General features: G+C 35.8%; 1 protein-coding gene across 1 annotated transcript; it reads right to left on the bottom strand.

Moving 5' to 3' along the window:
- Positions 1-77: 77 nt before the first annotated feature.
- Positions 78-22302, bottom strand: LOC126266420 (uncharacterized). The gene is made up of 11 exons (XM_049970318.1): positions 22208-22302; positions 19638-19816; positions 18444-18530; positions 18231-18320; positions 18042-18152; positions 17317-17397; positions 17157-17258; positions 16630-16713; positions 16441-16548; positions 243-296; positions 78-188 (listed from the first exon to the last, which is right to left on the bottom strand). Exons 6-11 carry the CDS (start codon positions 17365-17367, stop codon positions 78-80), a joined length of 510 nt encoding a protein of 169 aa, XP_049826275.1. The 5' UTR covers positions 17368-17397; positions 18042-18152; positions 18231-18320; positions 18444-18530; positions 19638-19816; positions 22208-22302.
- Positions 22303-23636: the final 1334 nt, after the last annotated feature.

Raw genomic sequence — 23636 nt, 5'->3', positions numbered from 1 at the left:
TTTTAATTATTTTCACTAACAGAAAGTATGAGAATTACAGTATCGACTTTATGGACAAAAATAGTACAGAAAAAAAACTATTTTATCTCCTGTACTGCCTCCTGCGCATTCCTCGTCATTTTCAACGCACGTTTCATCATTATTAAATCTGTTGCCACCGCCTCGACTATAACCACGGCCCCTTCGGTCTATAAAAACATTTTTATTTATAAAATTTGTTTTAAACAATTAACTGCTTCCACATTCAGTGGTATCCCTATTTCTCTTATAGTTGTCTCCACTTTCCCAGTTGTCATCTGGAAATTACAATTTAGTTAATGTACTATTACTTAGGTTAATTTGAAACCAAAAATGAAATATATTTCAAAACTACTTTGGGTTTAAAAAAATGAATTAGACCGTAAAACTTAGCAATGATGATAACTAATACCTGAACAATAGAAAACAAACAAAATTTTATCCTTTATATTGGCAACACATGTTCGTTAATTTTTTGACCAATAGCATCGCAGCATTTAAATATGGCGCGGGCTTCTATCCGAAGATGTCAGGAAGATGGAATGGAACTAATTGAATTGTAATTCAATAATTTAGTACTTAAGATGTTTACTTTACTTTACATTACAATCATATTAGAAATAAAATAACCTCAAATTTAAATAAGGTGTTTTATATATTAATATACTTTTTCTAAATTAATGTTAAATTGTAGGTTAAATAGTCTGACGTACCATTGATTTAACCAGAACATACTTATCACTTTTTAGGTATGTTAATCTTATATATATATATATATATATATATATATATATATATATATATATATATATACAGTACGAAAAATGCTCTTCGTGTCTGGATGTTGTAAGAGATGGATGCACGACAAAGAGAGTAAAGTTTTGCCCGGTAGTAAGAATCCCCACTCTCAGAGACAATGCGCCGTGCTGGTGCGCGCCGGCGCACAATGTAAATTAATTTTTGCGAATGCATTTAGTAACTCTCCGTATGCGTAGGGATGTAGTTCGAGTTCTTCGGATGCTCCATTTAAATTCCGTAACTTTGTATAATTTTCAGTCTGTAAAATGAAATATTTTTTGAGGGTATATCAAAAACAAAAATAAGTATTCTAAAAATAAACTACTTTTTTCAAAAAATTAATTAAATGATGTGTTCAAAGACACCGACTTGTCTGCGGAGACAAACCGCATGCTAAACGCAGCAAAACCAAATGATCCCCTCCAGTCAGTTCGGTCCGCCCACATAATTGCATGTATATCTTTCCTTTTTGTTTACAAAGGGGTATTGATGTTCCGTCTCAATATGCGAGTAGACATGTTCATCATTTTTGATACGGTATATATATATATATATATATATATATATATATATATTGTTAAAACGAGGGTTTGTTGAAATGATAAAATGATACAAGTCAACAAGGGTTTATTTTGTGAACAGGGTGTCAATCGAACAAAGCAACGGTCAGGGTAAAAGTGGCGCGTCCCTCCCGGTCCGCGTCCCACGCCAACGCGCCCTCTTGTGTGGGTGGTACCTCCGCCCTCTCTCGGATTACGCGTACGGTACTGTCCGTTCTACCCTCCGGCTCCCTCACGGATTCTGTGCGGTCTCCCTGATCAACCCCTCCGACGTCGAGATGGCGCAAATTAGTAACGGACCGCCGATCCGTCAAGTTTTCGTAACATTCGGCCATCCTGAAACATTAATGTCCTCATTAATTCGAGCTTACCACGATCTTCTACTCTCTAACGCCCTCCTTTACTCCAACAATTAGTCGCTCTCGCTTCTACTCCTACTGAAATCATGCAACATGTCTAATCTACTATGATTGACACCTCGAGTAGTCGAACACAGTGCGTCCACTGGTACCGAGCTACTATACCTCCTCAAAGAGTCGGCCGCCGCCACAAATCTCCGATTTCTGTAACCTCTGGCTCCTTGAAGGCCAGTTATCTCATAACGATCGTTTTGCAATACTTTTACTATTTTGTAAGGCCCTTGATATCTCCGTGCAAGCTTGCTGTTAACGCCTCGTGCAATGGTGTGTGTGACTCCTTCTCTCCAGAGGACTAAATTGCCCTTAACGAACCTGTCAACATCTCGATGCTTCCGATTATACTTCTCTCTCATTTTTTCTCGCTGTCTGTCTAATCGGATTTTGGCCTCCTGCGGTCTATGCATAGCTTCCGCCACTTCGTTCTTTGACACACCATTGCGATGGGACACCTGCCGCTGTCCAATGCGTGCGCTCCTCCTGAGCCGCACAGTATCATGATCATTGTCCGCCTGACCGTACCCCGCCGGGTAATCCTTTGGGTCCGCCGCCCTTGTATAGGTGCGCCGCCTATTGTCTCTCTCCCCTTGTAAGCGCCTTTCGCCGTGCAGCATCATTCGACATTTGGTACACTCTGGTGGTGGCGATTCTACTGGTGGTTTGCTAACCGCTTCCTCTGTACCACGTGATGTCTGGATTTCAACGTTTTGGTCATTCGCCAGATCTCCACCGTCCGTGTCCTCCCGAGTGTGATCCAATTCGTCACGCCGCTCTGATAAGTCTCCGTAGACGGCTCCTCCAGTGAAAGCGAACATCAATTTCGCTGGCAGCTCCTTGGTCGTCGCGTTGACGGTATTATTGATGCCCCACGCAACTTGAGGAACTACTTCGTCCCATGAGGCTTCATCTTGTATGCTGGCAACAATAGCTTCTGTTATGGTCCGATTATAACGTTCAACTTGTCCATTCGCTCTGGGTGTGTCGATGGCATTCAATACATGTCGTATTCCTTGCTCTTTCACGAGTTCAGTGAACACCTTGCTTGTGAACGCTTTACCCCTGTCACTGATTATCCTCCGCGGACAGCCAAATACTCCGAAGGTTTCCTTAAGCTTCCGGATGGTTTCTGCTGATCCGACTGTTTTAACTGGATGTAAGACAACAAATTTGGTGAAAGCATCTACAACAACTAACAGATATGCATTTCCTTTTACGCTACGTACAAACGGGCCTAGGTGATCGATGTGTGCAGTATCATACGGTTTGTCAATCTTCTCGATCGGGTGCAGGCGTCCAGGTTGTTTACCGTATGTGCCTTTACTGAACGCGCATGGTATACAAGCCTCAACGTATTTTTTAATGAATCTCCTCATCTGCGGAAACCAGTAATTCTCTCTCACCAAAGACATAGTCCGCTCCATACCTGGGTGGCCAACTTCGTCATGACACTTCCTCAGTAAGCTGAACCTCGACATTTTGGGCACATAAAGTCGGTCGCCGTCTGACATTTTCCGGTAAAGCCGTCCATTTTTCGTTTTGAAATCGGTCTTCATCTGTTTATCAGCCTGTCCGTTCTCCAGCAATCTGTAAATGTGTTGAACATTCTCATCTTGTAATTGTACAGTCAAAAACCAATCCTCTTCTCCAATAATGGCGCCTACTGACACTGGATTCCGGCTTAATGCATCTACGTGTCGCATGCTAATTCCTCGCCTGTATTCGACTTTGAAATCTAGATCTTGGATACTCAGCCACCATCTTGCGACTCTGGGTACCATGTCTTTTTTCTCAAAAGTAGCTCTCAGAGCGACACAATCGGTAACCAACTTGAATGGCACTCCGACTAGGTATATTCGGAACCTTTTGATCGTCTCCACGGCTGCTAGTGTCTCCAAGTCGTAACTGTGATAAACCTGTTCGGCAGAAGTTGTGACTCGGCTGTAGTACCATCACAGGCTTTTTAGTCCCATCGTCCTGAGTCTGCATTAATATTCCTCCTAGTCCCGATTTGCTCGCATCCGTGTGCACCTCTGTCTCTAATCCGTGTTTGTAGATAGCCAATACTGGTCTGCAGCACAACGCTTGTTTCAGTTGTTCGAAAGCCTCCTGTTGTTTGGTGCCCCACTGCCATTCTACGTCCTTCTTTGTCAGTTCAGTTAGCGGTCTGGCAATTGTAGCGAAGTCTCTGACGAATTTCCTAAGATAACTAGCCAACCCAATAAATTGTCGTACCTGGTGTACTTGTGTCGGCGCAGGAAACTGCTCCACTGCTCGTATTTTCCTCTCTCCTAGTTTCAGACCTTCGGCCGCTATCTCATGACCTAAGAAATTTAGGTGTGTCTTCAAAAATAAGCATTTGGTGGTGTTTAATTTAAAATTGGCATTCCTGACCTTCTCAAGGACTCGTCTAAGCATTTCAATACCTTCTCCTGCAGTCTTTGCGGGGATTAGTATGTCATCCATGTAGGCTAGGACTCCTTCCGACGTCAACTCTCGTAACATCTTGTTGACTGCCCTCTGGAAAACAGCTGGACTGTTGGCTAATCCGAAAGGCATCCTTAGATACTCATAGTGTCCGTCAGGTGTCACAAATGCAGTTTTATGAATCGAACCATCATCTATCTTAATCTGATGAAATCCTGCAACTAAGTCGAGTGTCGTATAATATTTACTTCCAGCCAGTCTGTCTAGCTGATCCTCAATAAGTGGCAATGGGTAGCGGTCCTTCACCGTTATTTTATTCAGCTCTCTGTAGTCGACACAAAGTCTGATGTCTCCGTCCTTCTCAGGTACTATTATGATAGGACTGGCATAATCTGATTCACTCTCCCGAATGATCCCATTCTTTAACAGCTCACTGATCTTTTCCTTAACCTTTTCTCGTTCAGAATGTGCTAGGCGGTACGGTCTTCTTACGACCGGCTTGTTTGTAGTAAGTGTTATCTCCGGGTCCATATCGTTCGCTAAACTCTCGACTTCAAACGAATAAATGCGAAGGCATCCGAAAGCCGACCGCGCCATGCCTCCGGGCGTTCAGCGGCTCGAGGGATTTGGACCGGGGCTGTCGACTAAAAACTACGTCTCCAGTATAGCAAACCGTAGAATATACAAATTTATCTTGGTAACTCTGGTGGAAATGAGTAGGTATTTTGTAATATGCGAAGTAGATATAAATCTGTTTTGGAGTAGGTACAGGGTTATTAATTTAGGTAACCTAAAATTAATTTCTAAAATAGATATGATAATTTTATAATTTAATTAGATTCATTAATTTATTTGTATGTATATGATTTTACATTTGTTACAGAACTTATAGTCATCTTCGAGTACATAATAAAAATTAAGTATTATGTCAACAAAGGAAGAATCTTCGTTAAATTGATGACACGGTTTATGAAGTTTTTTAAATAATTTTAATAAAGAAATATTGAACTTGAATACTTTTAAAACATTATCTACAAACTTGTCTAAATTTGTTTTTATAATAGCAAGTGTTTTATTTTTCAAATTTTGAAACAAATTAGTTATTAACAACACAACGTAACCAAGTAATTTTATGTCACAATTTCTTTGAATAATTTTATTTATTATATATATATATATATATATATATATATATATATATATATATATATTTATTAAGGTAGGTAATATCTCATGAATTTTTCTCTGTTATTTTGTTAATATCTTATTTATATCCATATATTATCAATTTTCAAATCTATCAAATTAATCAAAATTTATATTCATTTTAAAAAACTTTGCAATTATTTATCTCTACATTTTAAATTCGAACATTAAAATATAATATTAAAAATTACACACGGGCTTGTAAATATATGTGAAACAACAAACGTATATAAAATTAAAATATATGACTATTATTATCGTATATTCAGGATATATTAAATTAAAAAATTAATTGATATTTGTTATCTGTTTTAAAATTATCCAAAAATGTGGAACATTTTGGATTATGTTCTTTGTTTTTAACAGAAAATAGGAGCAGTTTAACCTTTTTAATTATGGATAGAAACATATTCTTTATTTTATGGATTGTACCATTAAACCTTACAAAATTATTTTGAGTATTCTTATTAGCATTGTAATGAATGTTTTACTATATATACATGAAAAATCTTTGTCAATTAATAACTATTAACACATATGTTTCTTCATAGAATGTCACGTGATTATAATAAATAAAATTTTAAACTTTAAGAGCGGCGTCTCCTTGTGTTAAATTCTCTATACAAACACCATCGACGACTTGGAACAAATCTCAAAAACTTTGCAATCTATCTATTTCACATTTTGGGCGTGCATTAATATATGGTTGATCTAATACATGACATAGTTTTGAAGTCATAATATTCTTTAATAACAACAATAATGGTCAAACTTAGGTCATTTTCTACCATGTTTGTACAACAAATTCTAACCTAACCTAGCTTAACCTAACCTAACCTAACCTAACACATACATCTGTGACATCGAGATTAATTTCTATTTATATTTGATTGTGTACTAATGATTAATCAAAACTACTATTGTCTATCGTATTTATTATATTTGTTTATATGATAAAATATGATTGGTTAACAATTAACCATACGACAAAAAATAAATAAATAAAAAGTTTAAACTCTATGTATTATTGTATTTTTAATATATTACTGTATTATGAATTTTTGGGTGGTATTTAAACTTTTAAATAAATAGTATATTTGAATTATTTATTACATTAATTAATTTACAATATATTTCATGTATCTTGATGAACAAAAATAAGCAATATAAAATAAAAAATATAAAAAAATATTACTAAACCAATAATGAAAAATCAACATTACTTATTCCAAAATATTTTCAAAACATCTATGGCTTATGAGACTGTAGTTTTTTAATTCAAAATAGCTTATCTTAATGGGACATTTTATTTAGTAAATCCAACATCCAACCTCACTAAAATGTAAGATTCCTCCTTTTTAATACAATAGCAATTATATTTTATAATTTTGTATTTATATATCTTGTTTCATTTTAGTTGTTATTTATAGAATTATTTTGTATTATGTTACATTTAAGTTGTTAATTATATATATTTTACAATATATTTTGTTCAAAGAGACATTTAATATTAATATTTTGTATTGTTTAATATATTCTTATTTTTGAATTTATCTGTTTATTTTAATTATACATTTAACTTTTAATACGAATACGATATGGTAAAAACTATCGTATGATAGTGTATAATTCTTAATTACCAACATATAATATGATAATTAAGTAAAATACCCCTAGAATAAATATATTAGGATTAGGACAACAATTATTATACGAATTAAACAATAAGAACTGTAACTATAAAAAAGTTTTAGACATTAATATTCGATTCAAAATACATAACGTGAACAAGCAATATTCTTAATTTGTCAATCATCAATGTCATGATGCGAATCTGTTGCAATAACACACTCGCCGCAAGCGAATATAGCCTTTGAAGGATAACTGCAGATCTGACGCCGACCGTATATACATGAGATCTCAAATTGCGGTCCTGTTCCATACAAAAAATTTGCGCACGAACTGAATGTTTATTTGATTTTGTGGCGGAAGCGCACAAAGTGCGATTCCTTTTCTAGTAACTGCCGCTCTTAAAAACATTTTAAGTTGCGCATATTATTCATTGACAACTATTGTCAAACAGTTTGTTCAAAGTAGTACTTACAATCCCTTAAATATATACCATCGAAATTAATCTCTATTTATATTTGTTTATTAAATTTAGGTTAAGTTGCATTACGAATGATTTCAGAACTACTATTGACTATAATACACATGTTTAATAGTTGGCAACACTTAATTACTAGCAACCGGACTCCTGAAATATAAACCTTAAATAACGAGGCGTTCTACCTTTCGCGCGATAATTTTGAATGGGAACACGAGAACTTCGGGCGCGTACGGGTACACTTCGCCTTTACTCGGATGATACTTTCTTTGAATGATATGACACCGTTATCTCCATGGTCGCTAATGGAGTGGCTCCAACGTCACTGGTACCTTCTGCAAAACAGTCTGCGAATTCTACGAGCAGGTCGGTCAGCTTTTTGCGGTCGACATTATCTAAACTACCATCACCCCACCCCCTTCATCTACGTCCTCTACAACTACTCGATCTCTCACCTCAACTTCGTTGTTTTCGGGCGCCTCTCTCCGGTGTACCTTAGTCAGACTGGTTCCTTCGCGGATGGTGACCTCACTCTGTGACAGGTTAGTCAAACGCACCGTTGCCTGGTCGCTGTCCGAGTGGAATCTAACGTTGGACATGGCCAGTGGTTGTCGGTGATCATCCAAGATCCTGGCAGGAATCGTGGTCTCTCCTTGGTGGCGTCCAAGCAAGCGAACCAATGCCATCCGGGTGGCACCTGGTCCAAGGTGAAGTTCCCGCTCCAGTTGGACGTCCATTTCTGCCTGCGCCTCCTGGTCCGTGGAACAGGACAAGGTTACTTCTTGGCCTTTCACCTCCATATGGGTATGCCCATCGTTCAGCACGGGTTGACCGATCAGCAAATCTAAGTTCGGAAGATGTATGGACGCAATAACTGCATCCACCGTCAACTGGCATCGGTCGACAGTTACTACTAGCTGGGTCTGCCTGTTGGCGTCTGTCCTGCCGCCCCCGAAACCGGACAGTGTCGCTTGTACAGGTTTAGTTTGAAGTCCGATTCTCTTCACGCATTCTGGCGAGATTACGTTACACTCGCTACCAGTGTCCAAGTACACGGATAACCCGTTCCCTTCTGGTGTAACGCCCCATTTGCGATAGCCAGGCACAGACATTTGGAGGACGTTGATTCACTGTAAATCGAATCGCGGTTTAACGTCTCTCCTCTTAGGACACCTCTCCGCGTAATGTCCCCGTTCCTTGCAAAGGCGACAGACATCATTGGTTCTGGATCGTGGGCAGTTGCGACTTATGTGACCTACTTCCTGGCAGTTAAAACAACGTTTGAGATCCGACCCCGATAGTCGCCTTGGTTCAACATCGTCAGTCGTCCTCTTGTCTCTGCGGCGGCCTTGTTCATGGAACGATAGACGCGTACTCGGCCCCTGGAAGGGATGGCTCCGGTTTTGTTGATGGCGTCGCGGCGACGGGTGTGGACGGGAGCGCGGCGACGGCCTTTCGTGAGAAGTCGAACTGCCTTCCGTGGTCCTGGCATCTAATTTTGACAGGAACCTGTTGTAAAGTTTCGTCGGGGTTTTCCAGACCACGGTGTCCGCATTTGGTTGGAGATGTGCGGGCAGTCCTCCAATTAGGCACGACACCGTTTGTTTATTATCAATCCCTATGGACTGACACAAGCTGACCACGTCGCGGAAGTATTCCATATACGTCTCTTCCGGTTTCTTCTTACGGGCAGAGACAGCAAGCAACTGTGAATGGAACTCCGTCGTCCTCGGAAAAGCATCCAATATGGCGGCTTTCCAGTCCTGCCAACTTAGGACACGATCCACCTGGTTACGGAACCACCTTTTTGCCACACCTTGCAGCTGCATATGTATTAGCAACACTTTCTCTTCATCACTCCAGCCATGGATACGTCCTACCTGGTCTACATATGAGAACCATTCCCGGGCGTCACGACAAGAGCCGCCATCTTCGCTGTCCGGATCAAAGATCGGCACAACTTTCGCAGCAATCATGACATTGAACCGGCTTGGGCCGCCATTGTTGGTGACGGGTGGAGGACTGGCGTCCCTTGATTCTTGGCGCATTTCTGCGCTTGAACTGGACATTTCACTATGCGATACTACTCGATTCGTACCTTGAATTGCATTTAGAATCCGTTCTTCGAGTTCTTCAATTCGTCTCTCCAAGGGACCGACTTGACGTTGAGTCTCTTCCCGGACTCGCTGCTCGATTTGGTGGTGAATCCGCCGATCCTCGACCTGGTTCAACAGTTCTCGCCTCATTTCTAGCTCTCCGACCCCTTCTACGTGGACGTTCGGCACGTTCGTTAGTTCAGACGGGGTGCTTGCAGCCTGACGCTCACTAGTTCTTTTCGTTTGTTTCCTCGACGCCATTTTGTATTCGGTGGTTCGGTACAACTTTTTCACACAACTCACTCACAACTACGTTTCACAATTCTGCGGGTGTATCCCACTTCTGATATGTTAAAACGAGGGTTTGTTGAAATGATAAAATGATACAAGTCAACAAGGGTTTATTTGTGAACAGGGTGTCAATCGAACAAAGCAACGGTCAGGGTAAAAGTGGCGCGTCCCTCCCGGTCCGCGTCCCACGCCAACGCGCCCTCTTGTGTGGGTGGTACCTCCGCCCTCTCTCGGATTACGCGTACGGTACTGTCCGTTCTACCCTCCGGCTCCCTCACGGATTCTGTGCGGTCTCCCTGATCAACCCCTCCGACGTCGAGATGGCGCAAATTAGTAACGGACCGCCGATCCGTCAAGTTTTCGTAACAATATATATTATTAAAAGTGGATATTCTAGGTTCCAGCTAGATTGGGAAGGGTTCGATCAATTTGAATTAGGTAGTTTTATTAAACTATAGAATTTTTATTAGATTTTATTTTATAATTTTATAAAATTCAGCCATGAGTTCTCAACCTCAATCTCTGTCTGGTTACTGTGTCAAAATGTATTTCAATATATATTATATTATGTTTCAATACATATAGTGATGTTCATAATCCTAATTTTAAAAATAAATTGTTTTTTAAGCCACCTTCCAGTTCTAAATTAAATTTAGTATAGCGTTCACTTTATTATTTTGAAATATTAATCTTTCTATCAAAACATGTCATGTCTGTGAAGACCATTTCTCTCCATCAGATTTCACTATAACAAGAAAAATTCGTCGCCTTAAACCTAAAACAGTTCCTTTGCCACTGTACAGTTTTAGTTAATTTAATTTTCAGAAGTTGCCAACGCAAAGAATAACAGGGGGGGGCCAAGCGAATAGGGACGGAGGGGCAACAGCCGATCATGGACGTTCGGAATCGCCGGAAAGGCACGACCTTTTTGTCTCGGGATGAGTTAGGGATTTATAATACTTGATTTTATAAATTGGTAGTAAAAATTCCCCAAAATTGTCGGGATGACCAGGGAATATCTAGTGTCTTTAGTTAGAGAAAATAATTTACTAGATTTCAGAATAGTGAGTCATGAACGCTATAACTTGATAGATTTTAGGTTATAGAAGACGGTCAGATGATGATTTTGCTTTAAGAAAATATATTTCTGGCAAGAAACTTTTAATATAACCACTATTTTATAAACCGTAAAGTCAAATATTCGTTTATTTTCATTAATTGAATTTGAAGTACAGATTCATTGGTATTAATTCATTTCATGCTTCCTGCTTAGTTATTGCAAAATACAGAAAGTTACTTTTACAGCAGTTACATTAGTTATATTTATCATATTACAGTTTTAGTTTGGATGAGTGTCGAAGTGATATGATGATTATATTATATTATTATAAAATTTATATTATATTATATTTATATAATATATATATTTTTTAATTTGTTTGTTTTTATCATGAATATATAATAAAATTATACAAAATATATAATTGTTTTATTTTTATATATATCAGAAAAACCTAACCTATACTCATTTAATATAAATTTTAAATAGAAAGTGACAGAAGGACAACAAAGATATCTGTAGTCTGTAAGAAATGGCAACACCGCCTTCAAAATGGCAACATCGCCGCATCCCGAGATCGTGTCCAGTAATGTTTCTTGTTTATAATATTGGGTTGGTACTTCTTAGGTTTTCTATGAAGAATAAATAAGGTTGGTAACAATGCTCAACGAATTTAACCACTTAGCAATTCGCGCGCCAACTTTCCAGTGACATAAAGTATATTTTAGTTTTTGTTCATATTAATTAATACTAGTAAATGATTTATAAAATCAGTGTAGTATTTATCACGGAGTAAATTGTCGTAACCCACAACAATCCCGACAAATTGGTGACCCCATCCAACACGCAAATTATCAAGAAGCTTACATTAACATTGGTACAAACACGTGGACCATGGAGAACGAACAAAGGGATACCCCAGCTACCACAACGGGAGCACGAGTTGAACGAGTCAGCATTAAAACTCCACCTTTTTGGAAGAAATATCCAAGAATATGGTTCTTGCAAATCGAGTCACAATACGCATTGGCTGGAATAACAACAGACTCGACTAAATATCATCACGTATTGAGCGCCATAGATACACACATATTGCAACAAATCACTGACGAAGTTATCAACCCACCACCTAGTGAGAAATATACAAATTTAAAAGAAAAACTAATATCTGTTTTTAGCGAATCACAAGAAAAGAAGACAAAAAAGTTATTGTCCGATATCGAGTTAGGGGAAAGAAAACCATCCGAACTTTTAACACAAATGAAAAGTTTAGCCGGAACGGCTGTACCTCACGACCTCGTCAAAACGCTGTGGTTCCAAAGATTATCCATTCATGTGCAATCAATACTAACGACAAGTGACGATACTATGGAAAAATTATACATAATGGCTGATAAAATTGTAGATATTGAAAGACCTAGTACATATGCTATACAAAAGCAAACAGGCACAACAAACAGCACCACTGAAGAAATCCTTCAAAACCTTATAAAAGAAGTACAGGAAATAAAAATACAACTGGACAATAGACCACGTTCACGTTCTAGAAGTAGAAAAAGGGATAGTAAATTATGCTGCGTTGCACCATGCAATTATAAAAATCCAGATACGGAAAACTAAAGTCCACGTCCATTAACGCGACGGACGGCGTGGCGAATATTAGTCGCAGACTTGTAGTATTAGATCCCACAACCAAACAAAAGTTTTTAATAGATTCTGGTTTAGATATATCTATTCTACCTAAGAGTCACTGTCGCACGCCACCAACAACGTTAGTTTTGTATGCCGCAAACGGTACTACAATAAAAACTTATGGTTATAAAAGACTTACAGTGAGTCTAGGCTTACGCAGAGATTTTGATTGGAATTTCTGCATAGCAGATGTCGATATACCAATTTTAGGATCAGACAAACAATATTAACCAAGTTTCAATATTCACATTGCATCCTGAGCAAAAGTTTTGTGATATAATTAAGGAGTACCCCGAAATCACAAACCCAAACAGATGCAAAAACAGTAAAGCAAACAGAACACAACACGAAATCGAGACCGTTCGTACACCACTCGAAGCAAAATGCAGACGATTAGCACCAGACCGATTAAAAACAGTTAAACAGGAATTTGAATATATGGTCAAACAAGGTATATGTCGCTTATCTAATAGTGATTGGTCAAGCCCACTTCACATGGTGAAGAAGAAAGATGGTTCATGGCGACCAGTTGGTGATTATAGACGTCTAAATGCAGTTACCAAACAAGATCGTTACCCTATACCGCAGATTCATGACTTTGCATGTATGTTAGATGGATCAGTCATATTTTCAACAATAGACTTGACACGAGCTTATCACCAAATTCCCATGGATTATTTGAATTTCTAAAAATGCCATTCAGACTAAGCAACGCTGCTCAGACTTTCCAGAGGTATATTAACAATATTCTAAGAGATTTACCTTTCTGTTTTCCATATATCGATGATATTTTGATAGCTTCAAACAGTATTGAAGAACATAAAACACCTACATACACTCTTTAAAAGATTAACAGAATACGGATTACAGATAAATCCGGCAAAATGCTGCTTTGGAGAAGAAAAAGTGCAATATCTTGGCTATGAAATAAGTAAACAAGGAACCTCTCCATTACCAGAGAAAGTAGCGATAATCAGAAACTTTAAGAAACCAAGCACAAAAAATGAATTGCGTAGATTTCTTGGCGTCATAAATTTCTATAGGAGATTTATGCCAAATACAGCAAAAACACAAGCAATCTTAAATAATTACCTGAAAAACAGTCCTAAAAACGACAAAACAAAGGTAAATTGGACAGATGGAACAGTTGAAGCATTTGAGAAAGTTAAACAAGAACTAACCAATGCTATGCAGTTAGTACATCCAAAGACTAACGCTGCAGTTTCCTTAACTACTGACGCATCTGACTATGCCATAGGAGCCGTAATTGAACAATATGAAGAAGGCGTTTGGAAACCATTAAGTTTCTTTTCTCGCAAACTTTCAACTACTGAAGCCAAATATAGTACGTACGATCGTGAACTGCTAGCTATTTTCGCTACAATTAAACAATTTCGTCATATGCTTGAAGGCCGAAATTTCACGATATGCACAGATCATAAACCCTTAACATATGCTTTTCAACAAAAAATGGATAAAGCATCACCTAGACAGGCACGTCAACTTGATTTTATAGGACAATTCAGCACAGAAATAATACACATAAAAGGAAAATCAAACATTGTTGCTGATACGTTAAGCAGAATTAATTCGATAGATTTAACAAATACTGTACAATTAGAGAAATTCGGTCATCACCAAACTCTAGATCAAGAATTACAAAGACTTCTAGAATCAGATTCAACAGGACTTAAACTGAAACGGTTACAGTTATTGTCTCACATGCATAGACAGATATACTTGTTGGACCGAGGCAATTCCCATGGTTGATATAACTGCGGAAACTGTAGCTGAAAAATTTTATGCAGGCTGGATCAGCAGATTTGGTTGCCCTTCAAAGATCATAACAGATAGGCAATTTGAAAGTCAGCTATTTCAAGCCTTATCTTGTCTAATTGGATCGAAAAGAGTTAGAACAAGTCCATATCATCCACAAACAAACGGTAAGATAGAACGATGGCATAGAACGCTAAAAAATTCTATTAAGTGCCACAATACTCAAAAATGGACAGAAGTTTTGCCCACCATTTTATTAGGTTTGAGAGCCCTAATACGAAAGGACTACCAAATATCACCAGCAGAACTAGTTTATGGATCAACAATAATGCTACCAGGAGAATTTTTAAATCCAACATCTACCACAGCAGCTCCTGAAACCTTTGTCACAAAGCTTAAAGAAAATATGAGTATGTTAAGTCCAATGCAAACGGAACGTGCTCAAACCAAAATTTTTGTTCCACAAGATTTAGAAAATTGTACACACGTCTTTGTTAGAAGAGATACTGTTCAGAAGCCATTAGAACAACCTTTTGATGGACCATTCCAAGTATTAAAAAGACAAGAGAAATACTATACAGTGGATATTAAATCGAAGAAGTGCAATATCTCAAAAGATCGGCTAAAACCCGCCTATTTACTTAAAGAGGACATCATATCTACGGAACATAACTATGTTGCAAACCAAATAAACACCAATGATCCACATAAATCTACGAGAAAAGTGAAATTTAGATTATGAAGAAGAAATATTTCAACATTTCATATTTTGGTGAATTTAACCACTTAGCAATTCGCGCGCCAACTTTCCAGTGACATAATAGTATTATATACTACAAGGGAGTAGTGTATACTATTTTTCTTACTACCTCGGCTACGCCTCGGGCAATATGGTGCGCAGGGCAGGAATCTCAAACTTTTTTCCCGTGTAGTGTATACTATTTTTCTTACTACCTCGGTCGAAAGTACGTATTTTGCTCCCCGGTTCCACGACAGAAAAATACTATTTTCTGTCGTGGAACCGGGGAGCAAAATACGTATTTTCGACCGAGGTAGTAAGAAAAGTATATTTTAGTTTTTGTTCATATTAATTAATACTAGTAAATGATTTATAAAATCAGTGTAGTATTTATTACGGAGTAAATTGTCGTAACCCACAACAACACCGACACCACCATTATTTTTTCATTCTCATATTCCTCCCACTTTCAGGGATCTTAATTTTAATATTTTTGAAAATTTATTGTCTAATTTGAATTCTAAAATGAATTCTAATTCGAATTATTTATTTTTATGTTGTTTGTTATTGTTGTTGAAGAAATTTATTGTGTTGTATTTGTATTTATTTATTTATTTTTTTTATATATAGTATGTAGTATACATAAGACTGATGTATTTTTATAATGTACAATAAATAATTTGTAATAAAAATGTTTTAATTCCATAGCTTGTTTTATTTCTCACAATTCACCTTATAATATACCAATTACTTTGAATTTAAAACTATTCCCGCCAATTTTGTCAAATGTCAAATATAGAAAACTATAAAGGCGACATCTATTGAATAATTTAAACACTATAAATCAATTTATCGTCCAGTGTTCTTTCCCATTTTTAGTAAGAGGTTGGTACTTCTTGGGTGTTCTGTGAGGATAATTATATTTATTTTTATATGTGTAAGACTTCAATTTAATTTTTATTAGGCCTTAAATATTTATGTATATTCTTTCTCTGTAGTTTTATTGTGTTTAATTAGTAATTAGTAATAGTAAAAATGATAAATTAATTGATGAATGAATTTTTAAATTTCATATTTTTCATGATTGATGCAAAGTGAAAGTTATTTAAGTTCCTTATGCATTAATGTTAAAATAATTAGTTATATTTATTATTTTTCTTCGGTTCCATAACACCAAAACCAATGAAAATTGAATAATTATTCATTGTAAAGTAACACCACAAACGTTAACTTAATACGTTATCAAAACTATTTTACCTTCTCTTTCGCCTCTTTCGCCTTCTTGGTCATTTTCTCCCCATCCTTTGTTACTGTTATTAAATTTGTGGCGACTGTCAACATCTCGACCAAAACATCGTCCTCTTCCTACTTTGAAAACAAGTTAATTTAAAGAATTTGTTTTAATTAATGTCAGATGTATTTTAATAATGTAATATGTTTGTTTACCTCTTCTGTCTGTACCGCTGCCATTCCTTTCAACATTTCCTCTATTTCCTTTATTATTATTGTCGCCATTTTACCACATGTCATCTACAAATTACAATTTAGTATAAGTCATCAACTTTTTCTTCAATACAATTACATAAGTTACATTATTTTTAACATTTTATTAATCTTACTAATATAAATGTCGTTTATATATTAATTTATTATCAAAAAATATGACATAAATAAATATTAAAAATATCGAACCATTAGAAGCTTAAAATATCAGGTCATGAAATATTTCACTAAACTACTAATGCTAATAATTATCTTTAAAAATACTATAACTTTTATAGATTTATTAATGTATATTCATGTAATGTTTAATCATTCATTAATTATTTTCACTAATAGAAAGTAAGAGAATTATAGTAATGACTTTATGGACAGTGTAATAAGTAGTTAAATTTTTTCCTAATACTAATACACAGATAGAACAGGAGCAAAAAGTAATACTGATTCATTTCAAACAGAAAAAAAACTTTTACCTCCTCTTCTGCCTTTTGAGCCTTCCTCGCCATTTTCAACCCACGTTTCATCATTATTAAATCTGTTGCCACCACCTCGACTATAACTACGGCCTCTTCGGTCTATAAAAACAACTTAATTTATAAAATTTGTTTTAAATAATGTAATAATTTTATTTACTTCCTCTGCCATTGCCACTGTTTCCCCATTCAATGTTTTCCTTGTTTCCATTATTGCCGTCGCCAGTTTCCCACTTGTTATCTGGAAATTACAATTTAGTTAATGTACTACTTAGGCTATTTTAAAACCAAATATGAAATATATTTCAAAATCATCTTGGGTATATATTAGATATATATTACATATACACAAAAAAAATGTTAGTAATGATTATTAATTTGATTTTATACTTAATGTTGTACAATACGTATTATTTAAATAATTAATTAACAACAGTAAAATTGCCTTTTAAAGCGTTGTTACAGTATCGAGTTTATTTAAGGATTCTTAAGAATGATTGAAGATATAAGGATAACTATATTTATTTTCATATTTGTAAAACTTGTTCGAAAGGTAATAAATAATTTCAATTTAATCTCACGAGTCCTTAAATATGTATGTATATATTTTTTCTGTAGTTTCATTGTGTATTTATTAGTAATAAACAACATTCAAAATGATTAATCAATTGATTTTATTGTATTATATTATATTTTTATTATGTTTAAATTTAAATATTTTTCTTGATTGATGAAGCAAAGTGAATTATGTATTAATGCTAAAACAATTAGTTATATTTATTATTTTTCTACTATTCCATGACATTAAAACCAATGAAAATCGAATAATTATTCATTGCAAAACACCACAAACGTTAACATAATACATTATCAAAACGATTTTACCTCCTCTATCGCCTATTGCGCCTTCTTGGTGATTTTCTCCCCATCTATTGTTAATGTTGTTAGGTTTGTGATGACTGTCAACATCTCGACTAAATCCTCGTCCTCTTCCAACTTTGAAAACAAATTAATTTATAGAATTCGTTTTAAACCATGTCAGGGGTATTTTAATAACATAATCATTTTGTTTACCTCTTCTGTTTTTGACACTCGTACCCCATTCAACATTTCATCTATATCCTTTATTATCATAATTATTATCGCCACTTTCCCATTTGACATCTTAAAATTATAATTTAGTTAACGTTTATTTCATAAATTAACAATTAATGTACAATGTTATTATAGGTTACTTTACATTAATTAAAGTGTTTTTAATTTTAATAATGTAATAATTTTGTTTACCTCTAAAGTCTCTACCGCTACTATTACTTTCAACATTTCCTCTATTTCCATTATTATTATTATTGTCACCACTTCCCCATTTGTCATCTACAAATTACAATTTAATTAAAGTATTTTATATTAGTATTTATTTTTTTATTATACTCGCGACTTCGTCCGATAGCGTGTTGAATACGAACGTTTTCTAGACGGTGATTTGGAGATTCCAAAGATTCTTGAACCCTTAACAATGAATGACGCTTTCTATTTAATTGTAATCGTTTATTCCTCACAGAATTACTCTCATTCGACCTAGACATGGACATCCGTAATCTACAATTTGTAAGACGACTTTCCCTATCTTGTTCAGATTCATTTTCACGTCGCAATCTTTGGCTTCTGGACTTTCTCATGTTTTTAGAGAGATTTCACTTTTTTTAGGCATAACTAAATATTAGAAAAAAAAACAACTATCTACGTTACTAACTAGATAAAATAACCTATAAATAATTTATCAATTTCAATGTAAATCTGAATATTGAACACAAATGTACTTAATTTATAATTATTACTTAAAAGTAAAAAAGGAAAGCATTAAAAATGTAACAAAATATTTTGAATTAAGATAAGATAAGATAAGAAGTACAGATCGGTGGAATTATAAAAGATACCCATCAATCAAATCAAACTTTCAATCAATTGTTGGTGGGAGAAGTGGTGGGAGGCGCCCGACGAGATGGCCCAAGGGTGGAAAGTACATTTGTGTTCAATATTCAGATTTACATTGAAATTGATAAATTATTTATAGGTTATTTTGTTTAGTTAGTAACGTAGATAGTTGTTTTTTTTTCTAATAATTAGTTATGCCTAAACGAAAGTGAAATCTCTCTAAAAACATGAGAAAGGCCAAAAGCCAAAGATTGCGACGTGAAAATGAAGCCGTCTTACAAATTGTAGATTACGGATGTCCATGTCTAGGTCGAATGAGAGTAATTCTGTGAGGAATGAACGATTACAATTAAATAGAACGCGTCATTCATTGTTAAGGGCCCAAAAATCTTTGGAATCTCGAGATCACAGTCTAGGAAACGATCGTATTCAACAAGCTATCGGACGAAGTCGCGAGTTCAGCTAGTTTATAAATAATATCTGAACAATAGGAACCTATAACAAGTAACATAATCTAGTTAATAGTGGAGAATTAATTCGATATACCTGAAGTTTGGTGTGATTTTCCTGATCGTGTAGTACTGGCGTTCCTTGTATTGGAAACATCAGTATCCTTCGACTTATTACCGTAAGTTGGTCCAGTAAACCTAGTGCCACCTTCAACAGGATGAAACTCTGAAGACGGATCGTCAACCCAGTCCTCGCTTATATTGACTCAGTCAAATCTGAAATTGCGGGGATATAAAATTAGCAGGCTTCGAGAAATCAAAAAAAGCCCCTCCCATCTTTCCTTTCAATTGTTGGTAAATGTGACATGAATCAAGGGATGAATTAAGGAGCATCGCAGGTTCAGCTTGCCCGAACTTGTTGACCCGTTCCGACCGGAGGTTTGTTGGTGAATTTAATGTAAATTTTGGTATATGACAGGTCGTTGTTTGAGCAACGGGGGAGTCTATACTGAGAGTTAAGGGTAGCAGCTGGACGGCTTAATGTAATGATACCAACCCTATCTATCTTTAGAATTTACAAATGAATGAAGAAATGGCCACGTTGTTGTGTGTGATACGAAAATAATTACGAAATGTAGTAGTACATCATTCTGATTGAGTAGGACTTAATATTGACTAAACAAATTAAATAAAATTAATTATTGTTCATCGAATAAGAAACCATATAAGTCTGAACAACAGGATGATTTCACATAATAATTTAAAAATAGTCAACTAAAATTATGACACAATACCATAAATAAATTAATAAAATAATTATATGACTAAAAACACAACAGACAGAAAAATTGTTTTAGTTCACATTGTTTCTAACAAAAGAAACAACATGGCGGACAATGATCCGAAAGATTAATAATTAAAGAGAAAATCTCGACATTTAACAAATAAAACAAATACAGATATTATTCCAATGGCAAAATTTTAACAAGAAATATAATAAATATAAATTTTCAAGAATTTATTTACCGTTGTAGACACGTCTAATCTGTTCAACAGTTGAAACCAAAAAGAACGAATCGTACTCATGGGGGGAGGGAGTTAGTGAACAGGACCAAATGTTCCCGAAGTTACATTCATTTTCTAAAATTGATATGTGGAGGGGCAACAGCCAATCATAGATGTTCGGCATCGTCGAAAAGGCACGACCTTTGCCTGTCTTGGGGTGCAGACTGGTGACAAATATTTTTTTTTTTAATTTTATAAATTGGTAATAGAAATTCTCCAAATTTCAGAGATGATCAGGGAGTTTCTATTGTTTTTAGTTAGAGAAAATTACTAGATTTCAGAATAGTAGCTCCATCATTCGATACGTAGCCCCATGGGAAGAGAATTAAATAGAACCAAATTGAAACAGCCGAATGTTCTCGAAGTTACACTGGTTTTCTAAAATTGATATGTTGTTTGAAATGGTATGACACAGAGAACACCCAAGAAGTACCAACCTCCTACTAAAAATGGAACAACACTGGATGAAAAATTGATTTTTAGTGTTTAATTTATTCAGTCAGCTTTATATATTCGTGTATTTGACATTTGTCAAAAATGGCGTGAATAATTTCAAATTCAAATTAATTTGAATATAATTATTAGGTGTTCTGCGTATTATCAGAAATAAAACAAACTCCAATGTCCAAGAACTTCGTTGGTGTTGATATTAGGAGTATCTCATTGCTTAGAGGCACGCCTCAATTCCCAAATATATCACGCTTCCTACTAGTGTATGAACGTAATTTTGGTCTAATCAGTCCCACATATCAATCGCCGCTAACCTGAATTTCTTATTGGTGGTGGTGAGCCTCTATTTTCCTCTTCAACATATCCCCAACATACTCAACCGGATTAAGGTCAGGAAATGTGTCTAGGAAATCCTTTACCTGCCTTGTTCGATGGGGAAGTGTTCTGTCGTTCAAAAAAATAAATTATGAACCAACATCACTCCACCATAACCCCACCACTGTTCTGAGAATGGTATCTATATTCCTTAACGTCGGTCTCCCCCAAGATGGATCCACCTTGTCGTGGTCCTGGGGCTCACTACCACTCCACAAACCAGTGGCAGTGGGAAGCTAATGCATTTAACCGCAATTCCAATCCATTCTCAGGAAGATCTCCGATCTTTCTCGATTGGTCTTGTTCTTTCTGAACCATTTGACAGGGAGCTGATGTCTTTGCCTTACTTGCGTCTTCTGGTTCAGTTAACCTATGTATGCCTCGCAAACAGTAGGAAAAGCTTTTGACCCGTCTGAGACTTACTGTCTCTATTGTTCATGATGTCTTTCAGGATTCAGATGTATCAAACTTATCGTACTTTATACGTCTTGTCTTTCCTACATGAGTTTTCTTGTGTCTGACATTTGATCATGATCTTTGGATCGGTATCCGGAGAGGGATTTTAGTCTTTTATAAGATTTTCCCCTTTGTCCCAAAATAAAAATCAGGATTGATCCAGCTTATCGTGGTCCTGGTACTCAGTACCTTGAGATTAGATCTACCCTATTTAGGTACTCGGTTCATACGCAAAATAATATACCTATACCTTTTTCTTTTATAATATTAAAATTCTAAATATCTTCTACCCCATTTAAAAAAATACTTGTAATTACGTACCTTGAAATCAGGAACGCATTAAAACGTCAAGGGCCGCAACGTTGGAGGTATAAAAAATGTGCAACCATAAAGTAATTACTCTAAAGTAAGGGATCTAAAACTTGTTATTCAACACTGATCTAATCGATGCGTAAAATTGTATACGGCTTATTATTATTATCTTTGTTGCCTAACTACCTAAAATAACAACTGCCACCTATATACATTTCTTAATTTGTATTTATCCCGATGCCTAGATTAACACGTATTGTTTACTGGTTACTTGATTACAAACAAAATATGATTGTCCATGTTACTTAGGCAACAGGGTCTATCATGGAAGGACAAGTGAATAGTTCCAAATGGAAACAACAGAATGTTACACATTGTAAAACTGATATATTGTTTACTAGCTGTACTCGCGACTTCGTCCGATAGAGTGTTGAATACGATCGTTTTCTAGACGGTGATCTCGAGATTCCAAAGATGCTTGTGCCCTTAACAATGAATGATGCGTTCTATCTAATCGTGATCGTTCATTCCTCTCAGAACTACTTTCATTCGACCTAGACATGGACATCCGTAATCTACAATTTGTAAGACGACTTTCCCTATCTTGTTCAGATTCAGGAAAGCAGTAAAAATGTAACAAAATAGTTTGAATTAAGATAAGATAAGAAGAACGGATCGGTGGAATTATAAAAGATACCTATCAATCAAATCAAACTATCAATCAATCGTTGGTGGGAGAAGTGGTGGGATGCGCCCGACGTGACGGCCCAGTGCCACTGGGCCAGTGGTGGCATGCGCGTGAGCTGCGCGTGGTACTGGACAGTACTTGGACATTGCAACATTACTTTATTTTTCTAAAATAAAAGAATTTTTCTAAAATAAAAGTAGCCTAAGTTACTCCTTATTACATCAGTTATCTGCCAATAAAAGTCCCGTCAAAATCGGTCCAGCCATTTCAGAGATTAGCCGGAAGAGACAGACAGACAGAGAGACAAAAATTATAAAAAATGTTATTTTGGTGTATGTACCGTATTTATATTCACATACATGTAGTAAAAAACGGTTATTTCAATATTACAAGCAGACACTCCAATTTTATTTATATGTATAGATGTATAGATTTCAAATTATATATCAACAACATTGTTGGGGATTCGCACTGAATTTCATATTTCCAAGTTTATGTAATGCTATAAGAACAGTTGTGTTCCGAATTGCCGAGTCCAAAGGTGCCGAACGTGTTTAACGAAATAACCAGTTCACAGAAAGTCAGTTTGCTGAATGGTATTTTTATTGTTATTCTTGTTTATTTACAAACAATTTGATTTCGTAAAATAGTTTTTCTGACAGCCATGAGCGTTAGACATAAATAACCACAAGAGTCAGTCAGTCTGACTCAGATTGACAGCCATGAGCGTTAGACATAAATAACCACAAG

Source organism: Aethina tumida, chromosome 8, assembly GCF_024364675.1.
Source record: "Aethina tumida isolate Nest 87 chromosome 8, icAetTumi1.1, whole genome shotgun sequence".
Taxonomy (NCBI): domain Eukaryota; kingdom Metazoa; phylum Arthropoda; class Insecta; order Coleoptera; family Nitidulidae; genus Aethina; species Aethina tumida.
Note: the sequence above shows the minus strand (reverse complement) of the source record. Positions and strands in the feature narration are given on the sequence as shown.